Below are 19,302 nucleotides of genomic sequence, written 5' to 3'. Positions count from 1 at the left end.
ACAGTGAATTAAGGGGTATCAGCTGGTTATACATGCCCCAGGGACTACATGGTAAGTTCCCAGGTGGTACACAGGGAGAAAAAAGACTTTTACAAGAGCAGGTCAGAGGTTGGGAATCCTGCAGCGAGTAACCCACCTCCTGACTCCCCAAAGCCTGTCCACCATCTACAAGGCACAAGTCAGGAGTGTGATGGAATACTCTCCACTTGCCTGGATGAGTGCAGCTCCCACAAAACTCAAAAAGTTTGACATCATCCAGGACAAAGCAGCCCACTTGATTGACACCCCTTCCACAAACATTCACTCCCTCCACCACCGATGAACAGTGGCAGCAGTGTGTAGCATCCACAAGATGCACTGCAGGATCTCACCAAGGCTCCTTGCACAGCACCTTCCAAACCCGCAACCTCTACCACCTAGAAGGACAAGGGCAGCAGATAGGTGGGAACTCCGCCACCTGGAAGTTCCCCTCCAAGTTACACACCACCCTGTCTTGGAAATATGTCGCTGTTCCTTCACTGTCGCTGGGTCAAAATTTTGGAAGTCCCTCCCTTAACAGCACTTTGGGTACGACATGAGATGGGCTCCAACAATTCGAGGAGGCAGCTCAACACCTCCATCTCATGGGCAATTTGGAATGGGCATGGAATGCTGGCCTTGTTAGCGACAATCCCATCACAAGAACGTGTGATGAACAACAACTATTTGACCCACTCTTGGTGAAGGTCTCAACTGGACAGTAGCTGAGTCATAACATTTCATATCAGTGGCCTGGATGGAGGTGGAGGGTAAGGTGGAGAGGGAGAGATTCGCCAGTGGGGGGAGGGGTGGCCCACTCCAGTGAACACTGGCTCACCAGCATCCCTTGCCCCCCACCAAGCCCCCACTCCACTGTCCCCAAAGAAGGCTGTTGTATGATGGACAGGATTGAGCTGAATCACAGCTTAAATCCCCTGACGATATTTGACAACAACAACAACAACAACTTGCATTTACATGGCGCTTGTAAGGTAGGAAAACATACCCAAGGCGCTTCACGGGAGCATTATCAGGCAAAAAGATATTGGGATCACACCCAAGACAGCGACAGTCGGCGCAGGTGGTCAAAAGCTTGGTCCAAGAGGTAGGTTTTAAGCAGCACCTTAAGTGGGTGGGGGGGGGGGGACTCGGTAACTCCAGAACCATCAGAATAGCAGGAGGGAGGGTGGGGTGGGGGGGGTGCAAACCAGGAGCAGCAGTGGTGAATTGAGGTGGGGCGGGGCAGGGAGGAAGGTGCCAAACGCCTCTGACTTTAACGAGGGTGTTAAATCAGGAGGAGCGGAGCCATTTCCCTGCCGCAGGGTGGCCCAGCTCCGAGCAGTCACAATTTTAAAACAAAAACAGAATTACCTGGAAAAACTCAGCAGGTCTGGCAGCATCGGTGGAGAAGAAAACAGTTGACGTTTAGAGTCCTCATGACCCTTCGGCAGAACTGAAGTATAGTTAGGAGAGAGGTGAAATATAAGCTGGTCTAAGGTGGGGGGCGGGGTGAGGGGGAGAGAGAAGTTGAGGGTGGGGTGATTATGGGGATAAGCAAGCAGTGATAGGAGCAGATAATCAAAAGATGTCACAGACAAAAGGATGTGACAAAAGTCACAATTTTAATGCCATCTAGATGCGGGTCAGGGGGAGGTTAGAGTTTGTTCCTTTGGCTGTTCTCAGGTTATCCAGCTTCTGCGCTGCAATATCTTTGACCGTAACGCCCAGCTTAGTTTCCACGTTGCCAACCTCGCTGATGAATGTGGAGATATATATATATAATGGGCATAATTTTTTTTGTGTGTGGTGTCGCCTGGTTGGTTTCCTTTCTCCCGCGGTTTTTATTCATTCATTTATTTCTATGTTGAATTCTCTTTTGCTGCCTCCTCTTTAGCTAGGGTTGGCGCGGCGTTGGGACATGCCCTTCAGCAGGGGAGAGAAGATGGAGCCCCGGCGCTCCTCCTGAAGCCGATTGGGCACCCGCTTCGGTGCCAGGCCCGGCGGCAGGGGCGCCCGCTGCTCGTCCATCCGCTGCTCTTGCAGACGCTGCAGCAGGTCGAAGAAGGCCTGGGAGCTGTAGGCGGGAGGGTGGCTGCGCTGATCCTCAATCCGAGCAGTGGCTGACTGCAGGAGGCAGAGAGAGGGAGCAGAGAGAGAACAAAATGGGTTACTTCATTGCCAGCTGCCCCCTCACATCCCAGAATAAATTCCCCGCCCTTCAGCCCCGCTCCCGGTGTCAGCCCTGGCTCCGCGGCCGCTGCTCGCACCTCTGAAGCCCCGAACCGGTGGGGGGGGGCGTGGGTTCGAATCCCCAATCCAAACCACTATGAGCCTCCTCCCCTGAAGACCTTAACCTCCCCGCCGAGGCGTGTCTCCCCGGCCCTTAGGCTCCTTCAACCCCTCAAAACTCGCTCTTCTCACACAAACCTTGCCGGTGAGCTATTCGACTAAGTGGGGCATCGCAGTCCAGCCCAGTTCCCGGGAGCGGAGGGGGGGAGGGGGTCTTCCGATTCAAAAGGGAACGGGATGTAAACTCGAAGAGGTTAAATTTGCAGCTCTGCGGTAAAACAGTAGGGGAATGGTTCAAACTGTGCGGCTCTTTCAAAGGGCCAGCACAGGGATGATGGGCCTCCTTCTGTGCCATATGTTTTTATGGGGCGTTCCGAAATTCCTGCTGCGAATAGCGCCAACATCCACACCTCCGACCCCCCCAACCCCCATCCATCCGCCACCAGGATTAGAGACTGTGGGTAGTCATTCCTAGTGGCAAAGCATTGCACAGTCCATTAACAGTGTGTGTGTAGAAATTCCCTCCTAACCTCTATCCTTACCCTGTTAGCGACAAGTTTATAGTGATGCCTCCCCGAGATGGGCCTGCCTCCCCAGAAGAAACAGTCTTTCCCTTTCGGCTTTGGCGGGATGGATAACAGATGATCTGGCCCTTGCTGTTTGTGGGAGTTTGGTGTATACAAATTTCCCACAGTGCCTTGGCAAAGAAGTACTTAGCGCTTCAGGTCGGTGAGCTTTCATCAGAACTGGGAAAAGTTAGGGATGCGATAGGATTTGAGCAAGGGGTGGGTGGGACAAGGACAAAAAGGGAGGTCTGTGATAGGGAGGAAGACCCTAAGATTGAAAGACAGAAGAGTTAGTCTTCCAGGGCCAAAGGGGATGGTGCTGGGGCAAAGAAAGGAACAAAAGATGCGCTGAGCGCAGGTGAGCTGCTGACTGAGAGAAGAAAAAATGAAGAGGCAAAGGAAAGGAAACAAAGTGGAGCAGAGATTACGGTCCGCAATTGTTGAACTCAAAGTTGAGTCCGGGAGGTTGTCAAGTGCCTAACTGAAAGATGAGTTGCTATTCCTCAGGCTTACAGAGGTGGTGGTATAGTGTTGTCACGGGACTGGTATCCCAGGGACCTGGTTTCAAATCCCACCATGGCAAATGGTGAAATTTGAATCCAATAAAAATCTGGAATTAAAAGTCTGTCGAAAACCATTGTCGATTGTCGCAAAAAAACTGGTTCAAAATGCCCCTTGGGGAAGGAAATCTGCTGTCCTTATCTAAACTGGCCTGGTTGACTCTTAAAAAGTGCCCTCCCTGAACAAGGGTAATTAGGGATGGGCAATAAATGCTGGCTTAGCCAGCGATGGCCACATCCCTTGAATGAAAAATTAAACAAAAGACTGGAACAGTGCAGCAGACCGAGGATAGAGATCTCAGCATGAGACCAAGGTGGAGAGTTAAAATGACAGGTCACCGGGAGCTTGGGATCATGCGTGCAGACTGGGCGGAGGTGTCCTGCAAAGCGGTCACCCTATCTGCGTTTGGTCTCCCAATGTAGAGGAGACCGCATTGTGAGCAGCCAATGCGCCATGCTAGATTGAAAGAAGTGCATATAAGTTACTGTTCCGTCTGGAAGGAGTGTTTGGTGCCTTGGACAGTGAGGGGAGAGGAGGCAAAAGGGCGGTGTTGCATCTCCTGCGTTTGCGTGGAAGGGGACGAGATGTTGGGGGCAATTGAGGAGTGGACCAGGGTGTCACAGAGGGAATGGTCCCCATGGAATATGGAAAGGGAGGGGAAGATATGTTTGGTGACGGCCTCATGCTGGAGGTGCTGCCATGACCTCCTGAGCGTTTCCAGTGCTTTCTGTTTTTATTTCAGGGTTCCAGCATCCGCTTTTCAAAAAGGTGCTTGATTGGCTGTAAAGTGCACTGGGACATCCTGAGATTCTAATAGATGTTGTATAAAAACAAGTTCTTTCTTTTACCTAAACTCATTGTAATTAAAAAAAAAACTCCATTTTACCTGGTCTGGCAGACCTACATTTGTGTGAAACGTCTCTCGATACAGATTCCAACACATTTGCAATGGGCAGATAAAGCCCTCTGTTAAATGGCTGGCAGATGAATGTCAGACAAACACGTCGAGCATCCGACACTAATATTGGCGCTGGCGATTTCACACTGACAGAGTGATCAGTCGCCATGGGACTGGCCCCGCTCACCCACTCCTACCCCTTCCCCCACTTGTGCCCCAAATACTCCAGCAACATTTCTGTCAATGAATTTAAATGGATGGGGTCATGGGACGTGCTTTTCTAAAGGCCGGGGGTGGGTGGGGGGGGTGCGTGGGGAGTGCGATAGGCATTTTGCTTCCCCTGAATTTCCTGTGCCTGTGCAACCGTATAGCCACAGACGCAGGGAGGGGGAGGAAAATCGGCCTCTTCAACCTGCAGGACCCACCTCCCTCTGCTGGGAACATGTATGAAGTGCAGGTCACAAGCACAGTCTCCACCACAAAAACTATCCACTTTGCAGTGCCATTCCCGAAACAGTCACTTACACCGTGTTACCCACGCCTGTTGTCCTGGGTGTGTTCAAACAGGCGGTCCAACGGGCAGCCTGCACCTCAGTAGGGTTACACCTATCAGGAATGGCTGAACAGCCTCTTTTCTCTAGAGTGGGGGAAGTCGCGGTGGGGGTGACCTGAGAGAGGCAATTAGGAGTTTCAGAGGGTAGATGTGGAAAAGATGTTTCCACTTGTGAGGGGCTGGGTGGGGGGCGTGGGGGAGACCAAAGTCTAGGGGACATAAGTATAAGATAGTCATCAATAAATCCATTAGGGAATCCTGAAGCAACATCTTTGTCCAGAGAGCAGCGAGAATGTGGAACTCGCTACACCATGGAGTGGTTGACGTGAGTTGCATCGATGCAGTTCAGGGGGACCTAGATAAGTACATGAGGGAGAAGGAAATAGAAAGGCATGTTAATGAGGTTAGGTGAAGAAGGGCAGGGGAAGGCTCATGTGGAGACCAATGTAGACCAGTTGAGCCGTGCTGTACATTCTACATAATTCTCTTGTAAGCTGTGGTTATCCATTAGTCTTATCCTGAATATCTAATATTGAAGGTGTTTGAAGTAACTGCGAGGACAGTGTTTGATAATCTCATGAGCAGCTGTAAAGCCTCAGCTGCCAGAATAAAACACTTTCACCTACTGAGAGGTGACATCCAAAAAGCTCTTCCAATTTCGCCACTTCCTACTTTATATAATTTGATGCTGCAGTTTATCTGTTGACACCAGTTTGCAGCAACACTGCTTCAGTTCCTCATTCATCCACCAATAGCTTACTCATGTCCTTTAGGGAAGGAGAGCTGCCCAGTCTGGCTTATAAGTGACTCCAGACCCACAGTAATGTGGTTGACTGTTAACTGGTCTCCAAAATGGCCCAGCAAACCACCCCAGTTGATTGCAGGAAGGTGGTCCACCACCACCTTCTCGAGGGCAATAGGGATGGGCAGTAAGTGCTGGCCCAGCCAGTGACACCCGCATCCTGGGAATGAATTAAAAAAAAAATAAATGGACTTAGGCAGATTCATTACACCATCCAAAATATGTTATGGACAAATTTACGTTAGCACCAACTCCGTAAGTAATGGGACAAAAGGGAAATACTGCAGGTGCTGGAAATATGAAATAGAAACTGGGTCTATACTCGATGGAGTTTAGAAGGATGAGGGGGGATCTGATTGAAACTTACAGAATACTGAAAGGCCTGGATAGAGTGGACGTGGGGAAGATGATTCCATTAGTAGGAGAGACTAGGACCCGAGGGCACAGCCTCAGAGTAAAGGGAAGACCTTTTAGAACAAAGATGAGGAGAAACTTCTTTAGCCAGAGAGTGGCGAATCTATGGAATTCATTGCCACAGAAGGCTGTGGAGGCCAGGTCATTGAGTGTATTTAAGACCGAGATAGATAGGTTCTTGATATGTAAGGGGATCAAAGGTTACGGGGAGAAGGCGGGAGAATGGGGTTGAGAAACTTATCAGCCATGATTGAATGGCGGAGCAGACTCGATGGGCCGAATGGCCTAATTTCTGCTCCTATGTTTTATGATCTAGAAGCAGAAAATGTGGAAACGCTCAGCAAGTCGGATTTAAGGGCAGGATTTAATGCAGGTAGCGGCGAGGGCACTTAATTAGAGTCAGGGGTGCAGGTGGGAACCTCGCCACCATTCTGCCTGCACCCTGACTGGAAGAAGGCCCAGAAAAGGCTTCCCACCACCGCTGCCAATTAAGGCCCTGAAGTGAGCAATTATTTCAGGGCCGTATCCCGCTGGTGCTGGTATTAATTCATTCAGTGGTGGGCGGGGTGGGCCTGCCATGCAGGGAGCAAAACAAACAAACCCCGTTTGTTTGCGGGCTCCCGGGGGAGTCGGGGTTGAGGGACCCTTGTTCATAGGCACTTGGAAGACCGAGATCCAATGAGAGACACCCCTTTAGTCTTGCTGCATAACCCCCACCCCGCACCCCACTCCTAACCCCCACCCCGTGACCCCCCCCCCACCCCAACTCATGCCGTCACTCGCCTGTGGCCTGGGTCCATCCATGCTCCTAGGCCTCGGATGAGTGTTGTACCAGCAACAGCCACCGCGTCCCCGGAGTAAGATCCTTAAGATGGGGGTCTCACTTCCCTCTAAAGTCCAGACCCTGTAATAGGTATCCATGGCACAAAACAACTTTGGACACAATTTCCACTTTATGTGGAAAACATTTATCGGCCCACTAAGCAATAGTAAGTACTCACAACACCAATTGCTTAGTAACACCCGAGTGTCAGAGCTCATTCCCACGTGGTCAGTCTGCTGAACAGATTCCTCTGCACGCCTTCCCGTGACTGACCACGTCACGCTTCCCTGGCTGCAGCAACACTGTCCTTGTGGCTGTGGCTTTTATGCCCCTTTCCAACCCTGGTCCCTTGACATATAAGCTAATACCTCAAATCGAGTCATCCGATTGGGTTTCAGTGCCTTATCAATCCCACCATGCCTTTGCAAGACACCTGCATGTGGCCATTTCCTGCACTTAGCAGGGGATGTCTCCAGTAATCTGTACCTTGATAAGGCAGGAAGAAAGCCATTTACACAGGGAGGCCATTGTCTATAAGGGTTGTTGTGGGCAGAGTGTCTGAGTGCAATTAGTCTGGGCCACCACCTAATGACATGTCCTGATGTATTTGTGTGTGTGTGTCTGTGTGCGTTGTGTGTGTGTATCTGTGTGTCTGTGTGTGTGTTGTGTTTGTGTGTATGCGTGTATGTGTCTCTGTGTGTGTATGTGTTGTGTGTGTCTGTGTGTATCTGTGTGTGTGTGTGTTGTGTGCTTGTCTGTGTGTGTCTCTGTATGTGTTGCGTGTATGTGTGTGTGTTGCATGTGTGTGTCTGTGTGTATGTGTGTGTTGTGTGTGTGTATGTGCCTGTGAGTGTTGCATGAGTGTGTGTGTCTGTGTGTGCATGTCTGTGTGTGTGTACTTGTTTGTGTCTGTGTGTGTGTGTGTGTGTCTCTGAGTCTGTGTGTGTGTGTGTCTGTTTGTGTGTGTGTGTATGTCCCTGTTCAAGTAAACTGTCTTTATCTTTAAAAAGTTCAATGTGAGCCCCAGTGATGATGTCTTTGGTTAGCATTCTACTCCCTTCGTACTGATGTCCTCCATGTTCCTGCCACCCAGTGAACTCCACACGCTGCTCCACACCACAACTGGGTTACATTTTACTTAAAAGTGCCTTTGAACAAGGGATCACCCCCTCCCAGGGAGCCTGCAAGCAAACGCACCAGCGAGGAGGACATCAGGATGAAGGGAGGAGGATTTTGACCGAAAACACTATTGCTGGGGCTCGTACTGGACTTCTTAAAAATAAGGATAGTTTAACTGAACAGGGAAACATGAACACAGACAAATATACACAGACACACACATACATCAGGACATGTCACTGGGTGGTTGCCCAGGCTAATGGCACTCAGACACTCTGTCCACAACAACCCTCATAGACAATGGCCTCTCTGTGTAAATGGCTTTCTTCCTGCGGCCAGGGAAGCGTGACTTGGCTGGTCACGGGAAGTCGTGCGGAAGAATCCGTTCAGCAGACTGACCACCTGGGAATGAGCTCTGGCACTCAGGTCTCAGTAAGCAACTGGTGTTGTAAGTATATACTATTGCTTAGCGGGTCAATAAAGGTTTTCCACGTAAAGTGGAAATTGTATCCAAAGTTGTCTTGTGTCATTGATATTTGTTACGGGGTCTGGACCTCAGAGGGAAGCGATTCTCCCTGTTTAAGAGTCTCACACTGATGGTGCTGTCATTCAATAGAGCTGCCAGCCTCTGATTGGCTGACAGCTCTGGTGGGTGGGGCTTCTGCCCAGGGCCCTTGATTCCAGGAAAGGCCTGTTCCTGGACTGTCAAGTTCCTGAATGGCACAAGATGTTGTGGGCCTTCCCGAAAAAAGATGTCGCGGGGCCGAGACCCCCATCGCCTCCATTAAATACCCCCCTAAATGTCAAAAGTTTTCATGTTACAAAAGGCAAAGAAAATGAAAATAGTTGTCGTAAGAAACAAAAGATTTGTCTAGAGTGAGCGTGAATGGCAGAATAATGAAAGCTATGTCCGAAAAGAATAACATGACAAAGAAGATTAAGACCAGCACATGCAAAAAGCAGCAATAAACCTTTAATTTCTTTATGCCCGCCATTACCACTCCTTTGCCTTTTGTAACATGGAATCTTTTGTCATTCCACCTATCCTGACCTCTACCCTATAACAGACCTTTCCCTCTCTATGTCCTCCTCGTTTCCCCTTTCACTGCACAAAGCCTATTACATTTTTACTTTCCTTCCGTTCCATAGAGAAGTCCCTGACCTGAAACGTTAACACTGTTTCTTTCTCCACAGACACTGCCAGACCTGCTGAGTATTTCCAGCATTTTCTGTTTTTATCCCTGTGAGCAAGAGGGGCCTGTTTCTGTGCTGTAATTGCTATGTAACTGTGGATACTATTAATGGGGTTCTGCAAATCAATCAATTGAACTTAGTTTATGTTCTACATGAGCCTCCATCTAACCCAATCAACATACCCCTCGACTCCTTTCTCCCTCATAAACTTGACTATCTTCCCCTTACCTGCTTCTTTGTTTTTATTCTTTCATGGGATGTGGGTGTCGCTGGCTGGGTCAACATTTATTGCCCATCCCTAACTGCCCTTGAGAAGGTGGTGGTGGTGAGCCACCTTCTTGAACCGCTGCAGCCCACATGTTCCAGGTACATCCACAGTGCTGTTAGGAAGGGAGTTCCAGGATTTTGGCGGTGCTGTTGAGGGAGCCTTGGTGAATTGCTGCAGTGCATCTTGTAGATGGCACACACTGTGGCTACTGTGCACCCGTGATGCAGGGAGTGAATGTTCAAGGTGATAGATGGGGTGCCGATCAAGTGGGCTGCTTTATTCTGCATGTTGTCGACCATCTTTAGTGTTAATGGAGCTGCATCATCCAGGCAAGTGGAGAGTATGCCATCACACTCCTGACTTGTGCCTTGTAGATGGTGGACAGGCTTTAGGGAGCCAGGAGGTGAGTTACCCTCCATAGAATTCCTAGCCTTTGACCTGCTCTTGTAGCCACAGTATTTATATAGTTAGTCCAGTACGGTTTCTGGTCAATGGTGGGCGATTGAGCGATGGTTAATGTAATTGAATGACAAGGGGAATTGGTTAGATTCCCTCTTGCCTGGCGTTTGTGTGGCATGAATGTTACTTGCCACTTATCAGCCGAAACCTCATCTACTCCCTGTGGTGGTGAGTTCCATGTTCTAGTCACTCTCTGGATAAAGAAATTTCGCCTGAGTTCTTCATAGGATTTATAAGTGATTATCTTTTATTTATGTCTCCTGGTTCTGGACCCACCAGCAAGGGAAAACATCTTCTCTACATATACCCTATTGAACCCTTTCATAATCTTGAAGACCTCTATCTGATCACCCCTAAGTCTTCTCTTTTCTAGAGAAAAGAGCTCCAGTCTACGGAATCCAGGTGTGACTAACCAAGTACCTTCCCAATGAATGTACACCTACAAATCATTGGACAAAGGGAACAATGGGAAAATGTTCCTTTTATGGGCTGCCTATTCCCTCCTTCCACTCAGATAAAGAGTTTACCCTTTCATTTCCCTGTACCTGATGTATCAAGATGGTGTTGTAGAGGTCATCATCTGGCTCCTTCTTCGCTGCTGGATTCGTCTCTTCCTTTGCTGCAGCCTCCCCTTTCTCTGCTGGAAGCTCCTCCCTCTCTGCTGGAACCTCATCCCCTTCTGCTGGGAGCTTCTCTCTCTCTGCTGGAATTTCCACTCCCTCTGCTGGATTCCCCTCTCCCTCTGCGGGAATCTTCTCGCTTTCCACTGGGAGCTCTTCTTTCTCTGCTGGATTGTCTTCCCGCTCTGCTGGAATCTGATTTCCCTCTGCTGGGAACTCCTCCCTCTCTACTGGATCCTGCTCATCCTCTGCTGGAATCTCCTCTTCCCTTGGAATCTCGGCTTCCTCGGCTGCAGACTTGTTTCCCTCTGTTGGAGTGGTTGCTGGAGATTCCCCTCGCTGCGTTGGAGATACTGTCCTTCCTACTGGAGCCAGGTACTCAACAGTTCCCTCAGGAAAAGGTGAGCTGAGTTCAACTGTGGGGGAGTCTTCAAAGTCCGCCCGCTGATCGTCAAGGCGACGGCTCTGGGAGTAGGCAATTAGGTTGAAGAATTCTTCCGTTTGCAGTGAAGACATAGAGGGAAAGAAAGCTGCAAAAAAGGTGAAAAATCAGCAGAGGGGAATGAAAATATTTCAGTTCAACTTCATCTCTCCAGCTTTCATTATTTTTACCTCCATTTGTACGAATACACACACACACACACACACACTCACACACCCATCCCTGTAAACATATAAGCACTTGTACACATTCACATCCATGTAAATCTACACATGTACATCCATACACATACACACCCATGTACACATGCACATCCATATACACATACACATCGATGTACAAATCCACACCCGTGTACACACACACATCGATGTACATCTGCACATCCATGTAAACCCACACATTCATGTACACATGTACATCCATACACACATGCACAGATCCATGTACACTACCACATTATTGCACACATCTACATCCATGTACATATATGTATCCATATATGCATTCATTTGCAAAAACACGTCAATGCACACAACCATATGCAAAAAATGATATTAATGTATATTCCCATAGAAATCCTGGCACAATATGTGTTACCAACAAAGTAAAATGCCTGCACCTTTGTCCTATAGGGTAAATTATTATTCAACAGTGTTTTTTCGGCTCAGGTACACCATGGGTTAGACACAGAGTAAATAAAGCTCCCCCTACACTGTCCCCATCCAATACTCCCAGGGCAGGTACAGCACGGGGTTAGATACAGAGTAAAGCTCCCTCTACACTGTCCCATCAAACACTCCTAAAGCAGGTACAGCACAGGTTAGGCAGGGAGTAAAGCTCCCTCTACACTATACACATCAAACACTCTCAGGACAGGCACAGCATGGGGTTAGATACAGAGTAAAGCTCCGTCTACACTGCCCAATCAAACACTCCCAGGGCAGGTACAGCACGGGGTTAGATACAGAGTAAAGCTCCCTCTACATTGTCCCATCAAACACTCCAAGGGCAGGTAGCACGGGATTAGATACAGAGTAAAGCTCCCTCTACACTGTCCCCATCAAACACTCCCAGGACAGGTACAGCACGGGGTTAGATACAGAGTAAAGCTCCCTCTACACTGTCCCATCAAACACTCCCAGGACAGGTGCAGCACGGGGTTAGATACAGAGGAAAGCTCCCTCTACACTGTCCCATCAAACACTCCCAGGACAGGTACAGCACGGGTTAGATACAGAGTAAAGCTCCCTCTACACTGTCCCATTAAACACTCCCAGGGCAGGTAGCACGGGATTAGATACAGAGTAAAGCTCCCTCTACACTGTCCCATCAAACACTCCCAGGACAGGTGCAGCATGGGGTTAGATACAGAGGAAAGCTTCCTCTACACTGTCCCATCAAACACTCCCAGGACAGGTGTAGCACGGGGTTAGATACAGAGTAAAGCTCCCTCTACACTGTCCCATCAAACACTCCCAGGACAGGTACAGCACGGGTTAGATACAGAGTAAAGCTCCCTGTGAAGACTGAGATATTGGACACCTAGCTGGATGGGGTCCTGGGAGATGGCCTGGACTAAACATGGAGAGATGGGAAAATTACAATGGGAAAAGAGCACTAGCGCATTCTGCGAGACCCATATAAGGACTGAAAACAATCATTGATAATTGATGTTGTAGCAGTAAATAAGTGATAGAATTGTGGAGGCATAGTTTAAATCCCTCACTTCTTTCTTTTTCCACAGGTGATGAGGGCATTGATCTACATGCTCGACGGTCTTTGATCTTCTTACGGAAGGAGCACCGTTGGTCATTGAGACGTCTGCTCTGGATCTCCCACACCAGATCAAAGAATACCTCACGGTCACAGAAGTCGGGGGTCAAGCTTTCAATCTGCAGAGTGAGAGAGACAGCATGACATTAAGTGACATCCCAGTCAGCCAATCCCAACCAAGTCCTGGTAGAAGGCGGCTCCAAAAATGGCCAATGAAGTAGCTTTTTGTCCACTTCTACCATGATTCTTTGGTCGGGGAGAAAGGAACAGAGGATATGTTGATGAGCTGAGATGAGGAAGGGGAAGAAGGGAACTCGCGTGGAGAATAAACACCAGCACAGACCTTTTGGGCTGAATCGCCTGCTTCTCCACTGCACAATTTTACTTATTTGATCCATCCATTGAGGATTGAGCTAGGATTGCCCCGATTTCATCCAGAGCCCTTTCGGACAATAGAGAGAGGAGAAAACCCATTCAAAAAAGGGTGCTACTGCCAATCCTAGCGCCCCCTGATTATCCAGAAGCATACAGGGTAAAATAAAGCAGAAACAGAAAGCTTATGACAGTCACAAAAGACTTAATACTGTAGAAAACCGAGAGGAGTATAGAAAGTACAGGGGTGAATGGAAAGTAGGAAAGCCAAGAGGATACGAAAAAATATTGGCAGGTAAAATCAAAGAAAACCCAAAGTTGTCTTTCCAGTGCATTAAGAGCAAGAGAATGACTAAGGAAAAGGTAAGGCCTATCAGAGATGTACATGGTAACTTGTGGGAGGATGCAGCCGATATGGGCAGGGCTCTCAATGAGTTCTTTGTCTCTGTCTTCACTAAGGAGAGGGATGATGCAGACATTCTAGTTAAAGAGGAGGAGTGTGAAATATTGGATACAATAATCATAGGGACAGAGGAAGTACTGGAAGGACTGGTATCTTTGAAGATGGATAAATCACCAGGGCCAGATGGATTGTATCCCAGGCTGTTAAAGGAAGCCAGGTAGGAAATAGCAGATGCTCTGAGGATGATTTTCCAATCCTCACTAGATACAGGCAAGATCCCAGAGGATTGGAGGTCTGTGAACGTTGTACCATTATTTAACAAGTTTGTGAGGGATCGGCAAGAAAATGATAGGCCGGTCAGACAGACTTCAGTTGTGGGCAAATTATTGGAATCAATTCTGAGAGACAGGATAAAGTGTCACTTAGAAAGGCATTGATTGATCAGGGATAGCCAGCATGGTTTTGTGAGGGGAAGATCATGCCTTACTAACTTAATTGACTTTTTTGAGGATGTAACATGAATGATTGAGGATAGTGCAATGTATATTGTCTACATGGATTTTAGTAAGTCATTTGACAAGATCCTACATGGTAGACTTGTCAAAAAAGTGAGATCCATTGAGATACAGGGGAATGTGGCGAGTTGGATCCAAAATTGGCTCAGTGACAGGAAACAAAGGGTAATGGTCGATGGATGTTTTTACGAATGGAAAATGGTTTCCACTGGTGTTCCACAGGGACAGTGTTGGGGCCCTTGCTGTTTGTTGTATATATTAATGATTCAGACTTAAATGTGGGAGGCATGATTGGGAAATTTGCAGATGACACAAAAATTGGCCGTGTAGTTGATAGTGAAGAGGATAGCTGTCAACTCCAGAATGACATCAATGGTTTGGTTGAGTGGGCGGAGAAATGGCAAATGGAATTCAAACTGGAAAAGTGTGAGATAATGCATTTGGGGAGAGCAAACAAAGCAAGGGAATACTCAATAAACGGGAGGATATTGAGAGGGGCTGAGGAAGTGAGAGACCTTGGAGTGCATGTCCACAGGTCCTTGAAGGTGGCAGGACAGGTGGATAAGGTGGTAAAGAAAACATATGGAATGAATACAAAAATTGAATACAAAAACAGGGATGTAATGATGGAACTGTATTAAAATGCTGGTTAGGCCACAGCTAGAATTTTGTGTAGAGTTCTGGTCACCACATGACAGGAAGCTCTGGAGAGAGTACAGAGAAGATTTACAAGAATGTTACCAGGGCTTGAAAGTTGCAGCTATGAGGAAAGATTGGATAGGCTGGGGTTGTTTTCCTTAGAACAGAGGAGGCTGAGGGGTGACCTGACTGAGTTGTACAAGATTATGAGGGGCCTAAATACATGCAGGAATTATACAGTAAATGGCAGAACCCTTAAGTGCATTGACGGGCAGAGGGATCTGGGTGTACAGGTCCACAGGTCACTGAAAGTGGCAACGCAGGTGGATAAGGTAGTCAGGAAGGCATATGGCATGCTTGCCTTCACTGGCAGGGGTATTGAGTATAAAAGCTGGGAAGTCATGCTGCAGCTGTATAGAACCTTGGTTAGGCCACACTTGGAATATTGCGTGCAATTCTGGTCGCCACATTACCAGAAGGATATGGAGGCATTGGAGAGGGTGCAGAGGAGGTTTACCAGGATGCTGCCTGGTCTGGAGGTTATTAGCTATGAGGAGAGGTTGGAGAAACTTGGATTGTTCTCACTAGAGCGACAGAGATTGAGGGGCGACTTGATAGAAGTTTACAAAATTATGAGTGGCATGGACAGAGTAGATAGTCAGAAGCTTTTTCCCAGGGTGGAAGAGTCAATTACTAGGGGACATAGATTTAAGGTGAGAGGAGAAAACTTTAGAGGAGATGTGCGGGGCAAGTTTTTTACGCAGAGGGTAGTGAGTGTCTGGAATTCGCTGCCAGAAGAGGTGGTGGAAGCAGGTACGATAGTGATGTTTAAGAGGTAGCTTGACAAATACGTGAATAGGATGGGAATAGAGGGATATGGACCCCGGAAGTGCAAAATGTTTTAGTTGACAGGCAATATGATCGGCGCAGGCTTGGAGGGCCGAAGGGCCTGTTCCTGTGCTGTACTTTTATTTGTTCTTTGTTCTAAATTGGGTGGATAGAAAAGACTTCTTCTCCTAGCAATTACCAGGGGGCATAGATTTAAGGTGATTGGCGGAAGGATTAGAGGGGACATTAGGTAAACCTTTTTCACCCAGAGGGTGGTGGGTATCTGGAATTCACTGCCTAAGTTGGTGATTGAGGCTGAAACGCTCAACTCATTTAAAAATGTACCTGGATCTGCATCTGAAGTGCTGTAACCTACAAGGCTACGGACCAGGTGCTGGAAAGTGGGATTAAAATGAGCGGCTAGTTTCTTTTTTTCTCTCTTTTGGCTGGCGCAGGCACAATGGACTGAATGGCCTCTTTCTGCGCTGTAACATTTCTATAGTTCTACAATCGTTCACCCGGTCTCACAGTATTGTAACTTAACTAGCAGAGACGACAGGTACGTTCGCTAACTCACTGTGTGTGCCCCCTTGGCTATCTTTAATACACAGTAACAATGTAAACGCAGGGTTCCCATTAATCACACCGGCAGGCTATATGACTTTATCCAGAGCAACAGGATGATCCCAGCCTCATTTCCGAATTATTTGGCGCTCACCGTATTGTTTACGTCGCTGGTATCCAGGGGCAGCAGGTCAAGGTTAAGTTGCCTTACAGCTTCAGTGTTGCAGTCACCGTGTGGCATGGCGCCACTCTCCTCCTCACTCCTGTCGGTGGGACAACTGGGGTAACCCACCTCGGCGTGAGTGTCTGTAGAAGCTGACTGATCGGTCACCTCATTGTCTTCCTGGGCACCGCCATCTTCACTCTCTCTGGCCTGCGATAAGAAAGACTCAGCATTTATACCAGCGCCTCTTACAACCTCAGGGCATCTCTAAATGATTCGTGGTCCCAATCGCCATCCAAATGCTGCTTGACTCATGGGCAATGATTTGGCAGCCCGTTGGCAAGTCACGAGATGAACGGCCAATCAGAACCTTCTAATTTGGGTGCTCACCCCTTCCCCTCTGAGTCAGAAGGTCACGGCTTCAAGCCCCATTCCAGGGCGTGAGCACATGATCAGTTCTGGGGTTGGTTGAGGGATGAATGTTCGGCAACTCAGCAGATGAACTTCTTCACGTCCCATCATTGAATCAGTTACACTGAGCTGAGTGGCCAGATTGATCCTCACTCGGAAGGTTCACTCTTCAGACAGGGCCTTTCTCTCAGAGTGTTTCTCATCATTTCTCATTCCCAAAGCGGGGTTTGAACACCTGATCCTGTGATTCAGCATGTTACCCATTCAGCCACCTCTGACTCTCGCTACCAAGAAGCAGTTTAAAGAACAGACTCTTAAATGGTCAGGGTGACACGCAGTGACTGCTTCTCCCCCTTGCTGGAAAGTTCCTGCACAGGTTGGTCATTCCTTCAGTGTTCAGCCTAAGGAGGGTTTTGTTCACATTGCACAAGGTGTTGGCAGGATTCTCAAATGCTGGGAGGCAGTACAGGCAAACTGCAATCCTGCTCTCACCTAGTGTTCACACAGAAACACTGTCCACACCCGCTGTCCACACACAGGCACTGTCTACACACAGACACTGTCCACACACAGGCACTGTCCACACGCAGGCACTGTCCACACGCAGACACTGTCCACACACAGACACTGCCCAAACAAAGACACTGTCCACACCCAATGTTCACACACAGACACTGCCCAGTGTCCACACACAAACACTGTCCACACCCAATGTCCACACAGTCACTGTCCACACCCAGTGTCCACACACAGACACTGCCCAGTGTCCACACACAGACACTGCCCACACTCAGTGTCCATACATAGACACTGTCCACACCCAGTGTCCACACACAGACACTGCCCAGTGTCCACACACAGACACTGCCCACACTCAGTGTCCATACACAGACACTGTCCACATCCAGTGTCCACACACAGACACTGCCCAGTGTCCACACAGTCGCTTCCCAATGTCGACACACCGACACTGCCCAGTGTCCAGACACAGTCACTGCCCAGTGTCCATTCACAGTCACTGCCCAGTGTCCACAATACAGTCACTGCCCAGTGCGCGCACACAGTCACTGCCCAGTGTCCACACACAGTCACTGCCCAGTGTCCATACACAGTCATTGCCCAGTGCGCGCACACAGGCACTGCCCAGTGTCCACACACAGACACTGCCCAGTGTCCACACACAGACACTGCCCAGTGCACACACACAGTCACTGCCCAGTGTCCATACACAGACACTGCCCAGTGCACACACACAGGCACTGCCCAGTGTCCATACACAGACACTGACCAGTGCACACACACAGGCACTGCCCAGTGTCCATACACAGACACTGCCCAGTGCACACACACAGTCACTGCCCAGTGCACACACACAGTCACTGCCCAGTGTCCATACACAGACATTGCCCAGTGCTCGCACACAGACATTGTCCACACCCAGTTTACAAACAGTTGCTGCCCAGTGTCCATACACAGACACTGTGCACACCCAGTGCCCAAACACGGTCACTCCCCAGTGTCCCCACACACACTGTCCACACCCAGTCACTGTCCAGCGTCCATACACAGTCACTGCCCAGCGTCCACACACAGACACTGTCCACACCCAGTGTCCACACACAGACACTGCCCAGCATACACACACAGACACTGTCCACACCCATGTCCACTCACAGTCACTGCCCAGCATCCATACACACACACACCCAGTGTCCACACACAGACACTTCCCAGCATCCACACACAGACACTGCCCAGCATCCACACACAGACATTGCCCAGCATCCATACACACACAGACACTGTCCACACCCAGTGTACACACACAGACACTGCCCATCATCCATATACACACAGACACTGTCCACACCCAGTGTACACACACAGTCACTGCCCAGTGTCCATACACACACACTGTCCACACCCAGTGTACACACACAGACACTGCCCAGCATCCACACACAGACACTGGCCAATATTTACACACAGACACTGTCCACACCCAATGTACAACAGTGTCCATACACAGACACTGTCCACACAGTCACTGCCCAGTGTCCACAAACGGTCACTGCCCGGTGTACAGACGCTGCCCAGTGCCTGTGCACAGATACTGCCTAGTGCCCACACACACTGTCCATACAGAGACGCTACCCAGTGTCCATACAGTCACCGCCCAGCATCCATACACAGACACTGGGCAGTGACTGTGTGTGTACAGACACTGCCCAGTGTCCAAACCCAGGCACTGTCAACACCCAGTCACTGCCCAGTGTCCATTCCCAGATACTGCCCAAGAGGATATATTGAACAAGAAGGTCTGCTCATTTCTCCTATCCATTTGCCAACTCTGCTCACGTCTATATCCCTCACTGTTTAAAATCTAGATTTTTGACCAAGCTTTAGTTCGCCTTGTGTGGTTTTGCTTCAAAGGTTACCTGATAATTGCTGAGATATCCAAGTCATGTGTCCATATATATTATATGCGTGTGCGCACACAGAGTTGGGACATGGATTATTCTCACATGATTCAGGTTCTTGTTTTCTTTGCACTTAGATTTTTTTTTCCCTGGGTGTCACTGGCAAGGCCAGCAATTGTTTCCTG

At 48.8% G+C, this 19,302-nt stretch overlaps 1 protein-coding gene across 1 annotated transcript in view; it reads right to left on the bottom strand.

Moving 5' to 3' along the window:
• Nucleotides 1-1,892: 1,892 nt before the first annotated feature.
• LOC144695696 (uncharacterized) overlaps nt 1,893-19,302 on the bottom strand; it is a 68,553-nt gene continuing 51,143 nt past the window's right edge. The window contains exons 3-6 of the mRNA XM_078566653.1: nt 16,278-16,496; nt 12,756-12,921; nt 10,510-11,114; nt 1,893-2,142 (exon numbers count right to left, since the gene is read on the bottom strand). Of these exons, the coding sequence (XP_078422779.1) occupies nt 1,909-2,142; nt 10,510-11,114; nt 12,756-12,921; nt 16,278-16,496 (1,224 nt within the window). The 3' untranslated portion in view covers nt 1,893-1,908. The remainder of the gene's footprint in view (nt 2,143-10,509; nt 11,115-12,755; nt 12,922-16,277; nt 16,497-19,302) is intronic.

This window comes from Cetorhinus maximus, chromosome 21 (assembly GCF_964194155.1).
Source record: "Cetorhinus maximus chromosome 21, sCetMax3.hap1.1, whole genome shotgun sequence".
Taxonomy (NCBI): domain Eukaryota; kingdom Metazoa; phylum Chordata; class Chondrichthyes; order Lamniformes; family Cetorhinidae; genus Cetorhinus; species Cetorhinus maximus.
The sequence above is the reverse complement of the archived record's forward strand: the minus strand, read 5'-3'. Positions and strand labels throughout refer to the sequence as shown.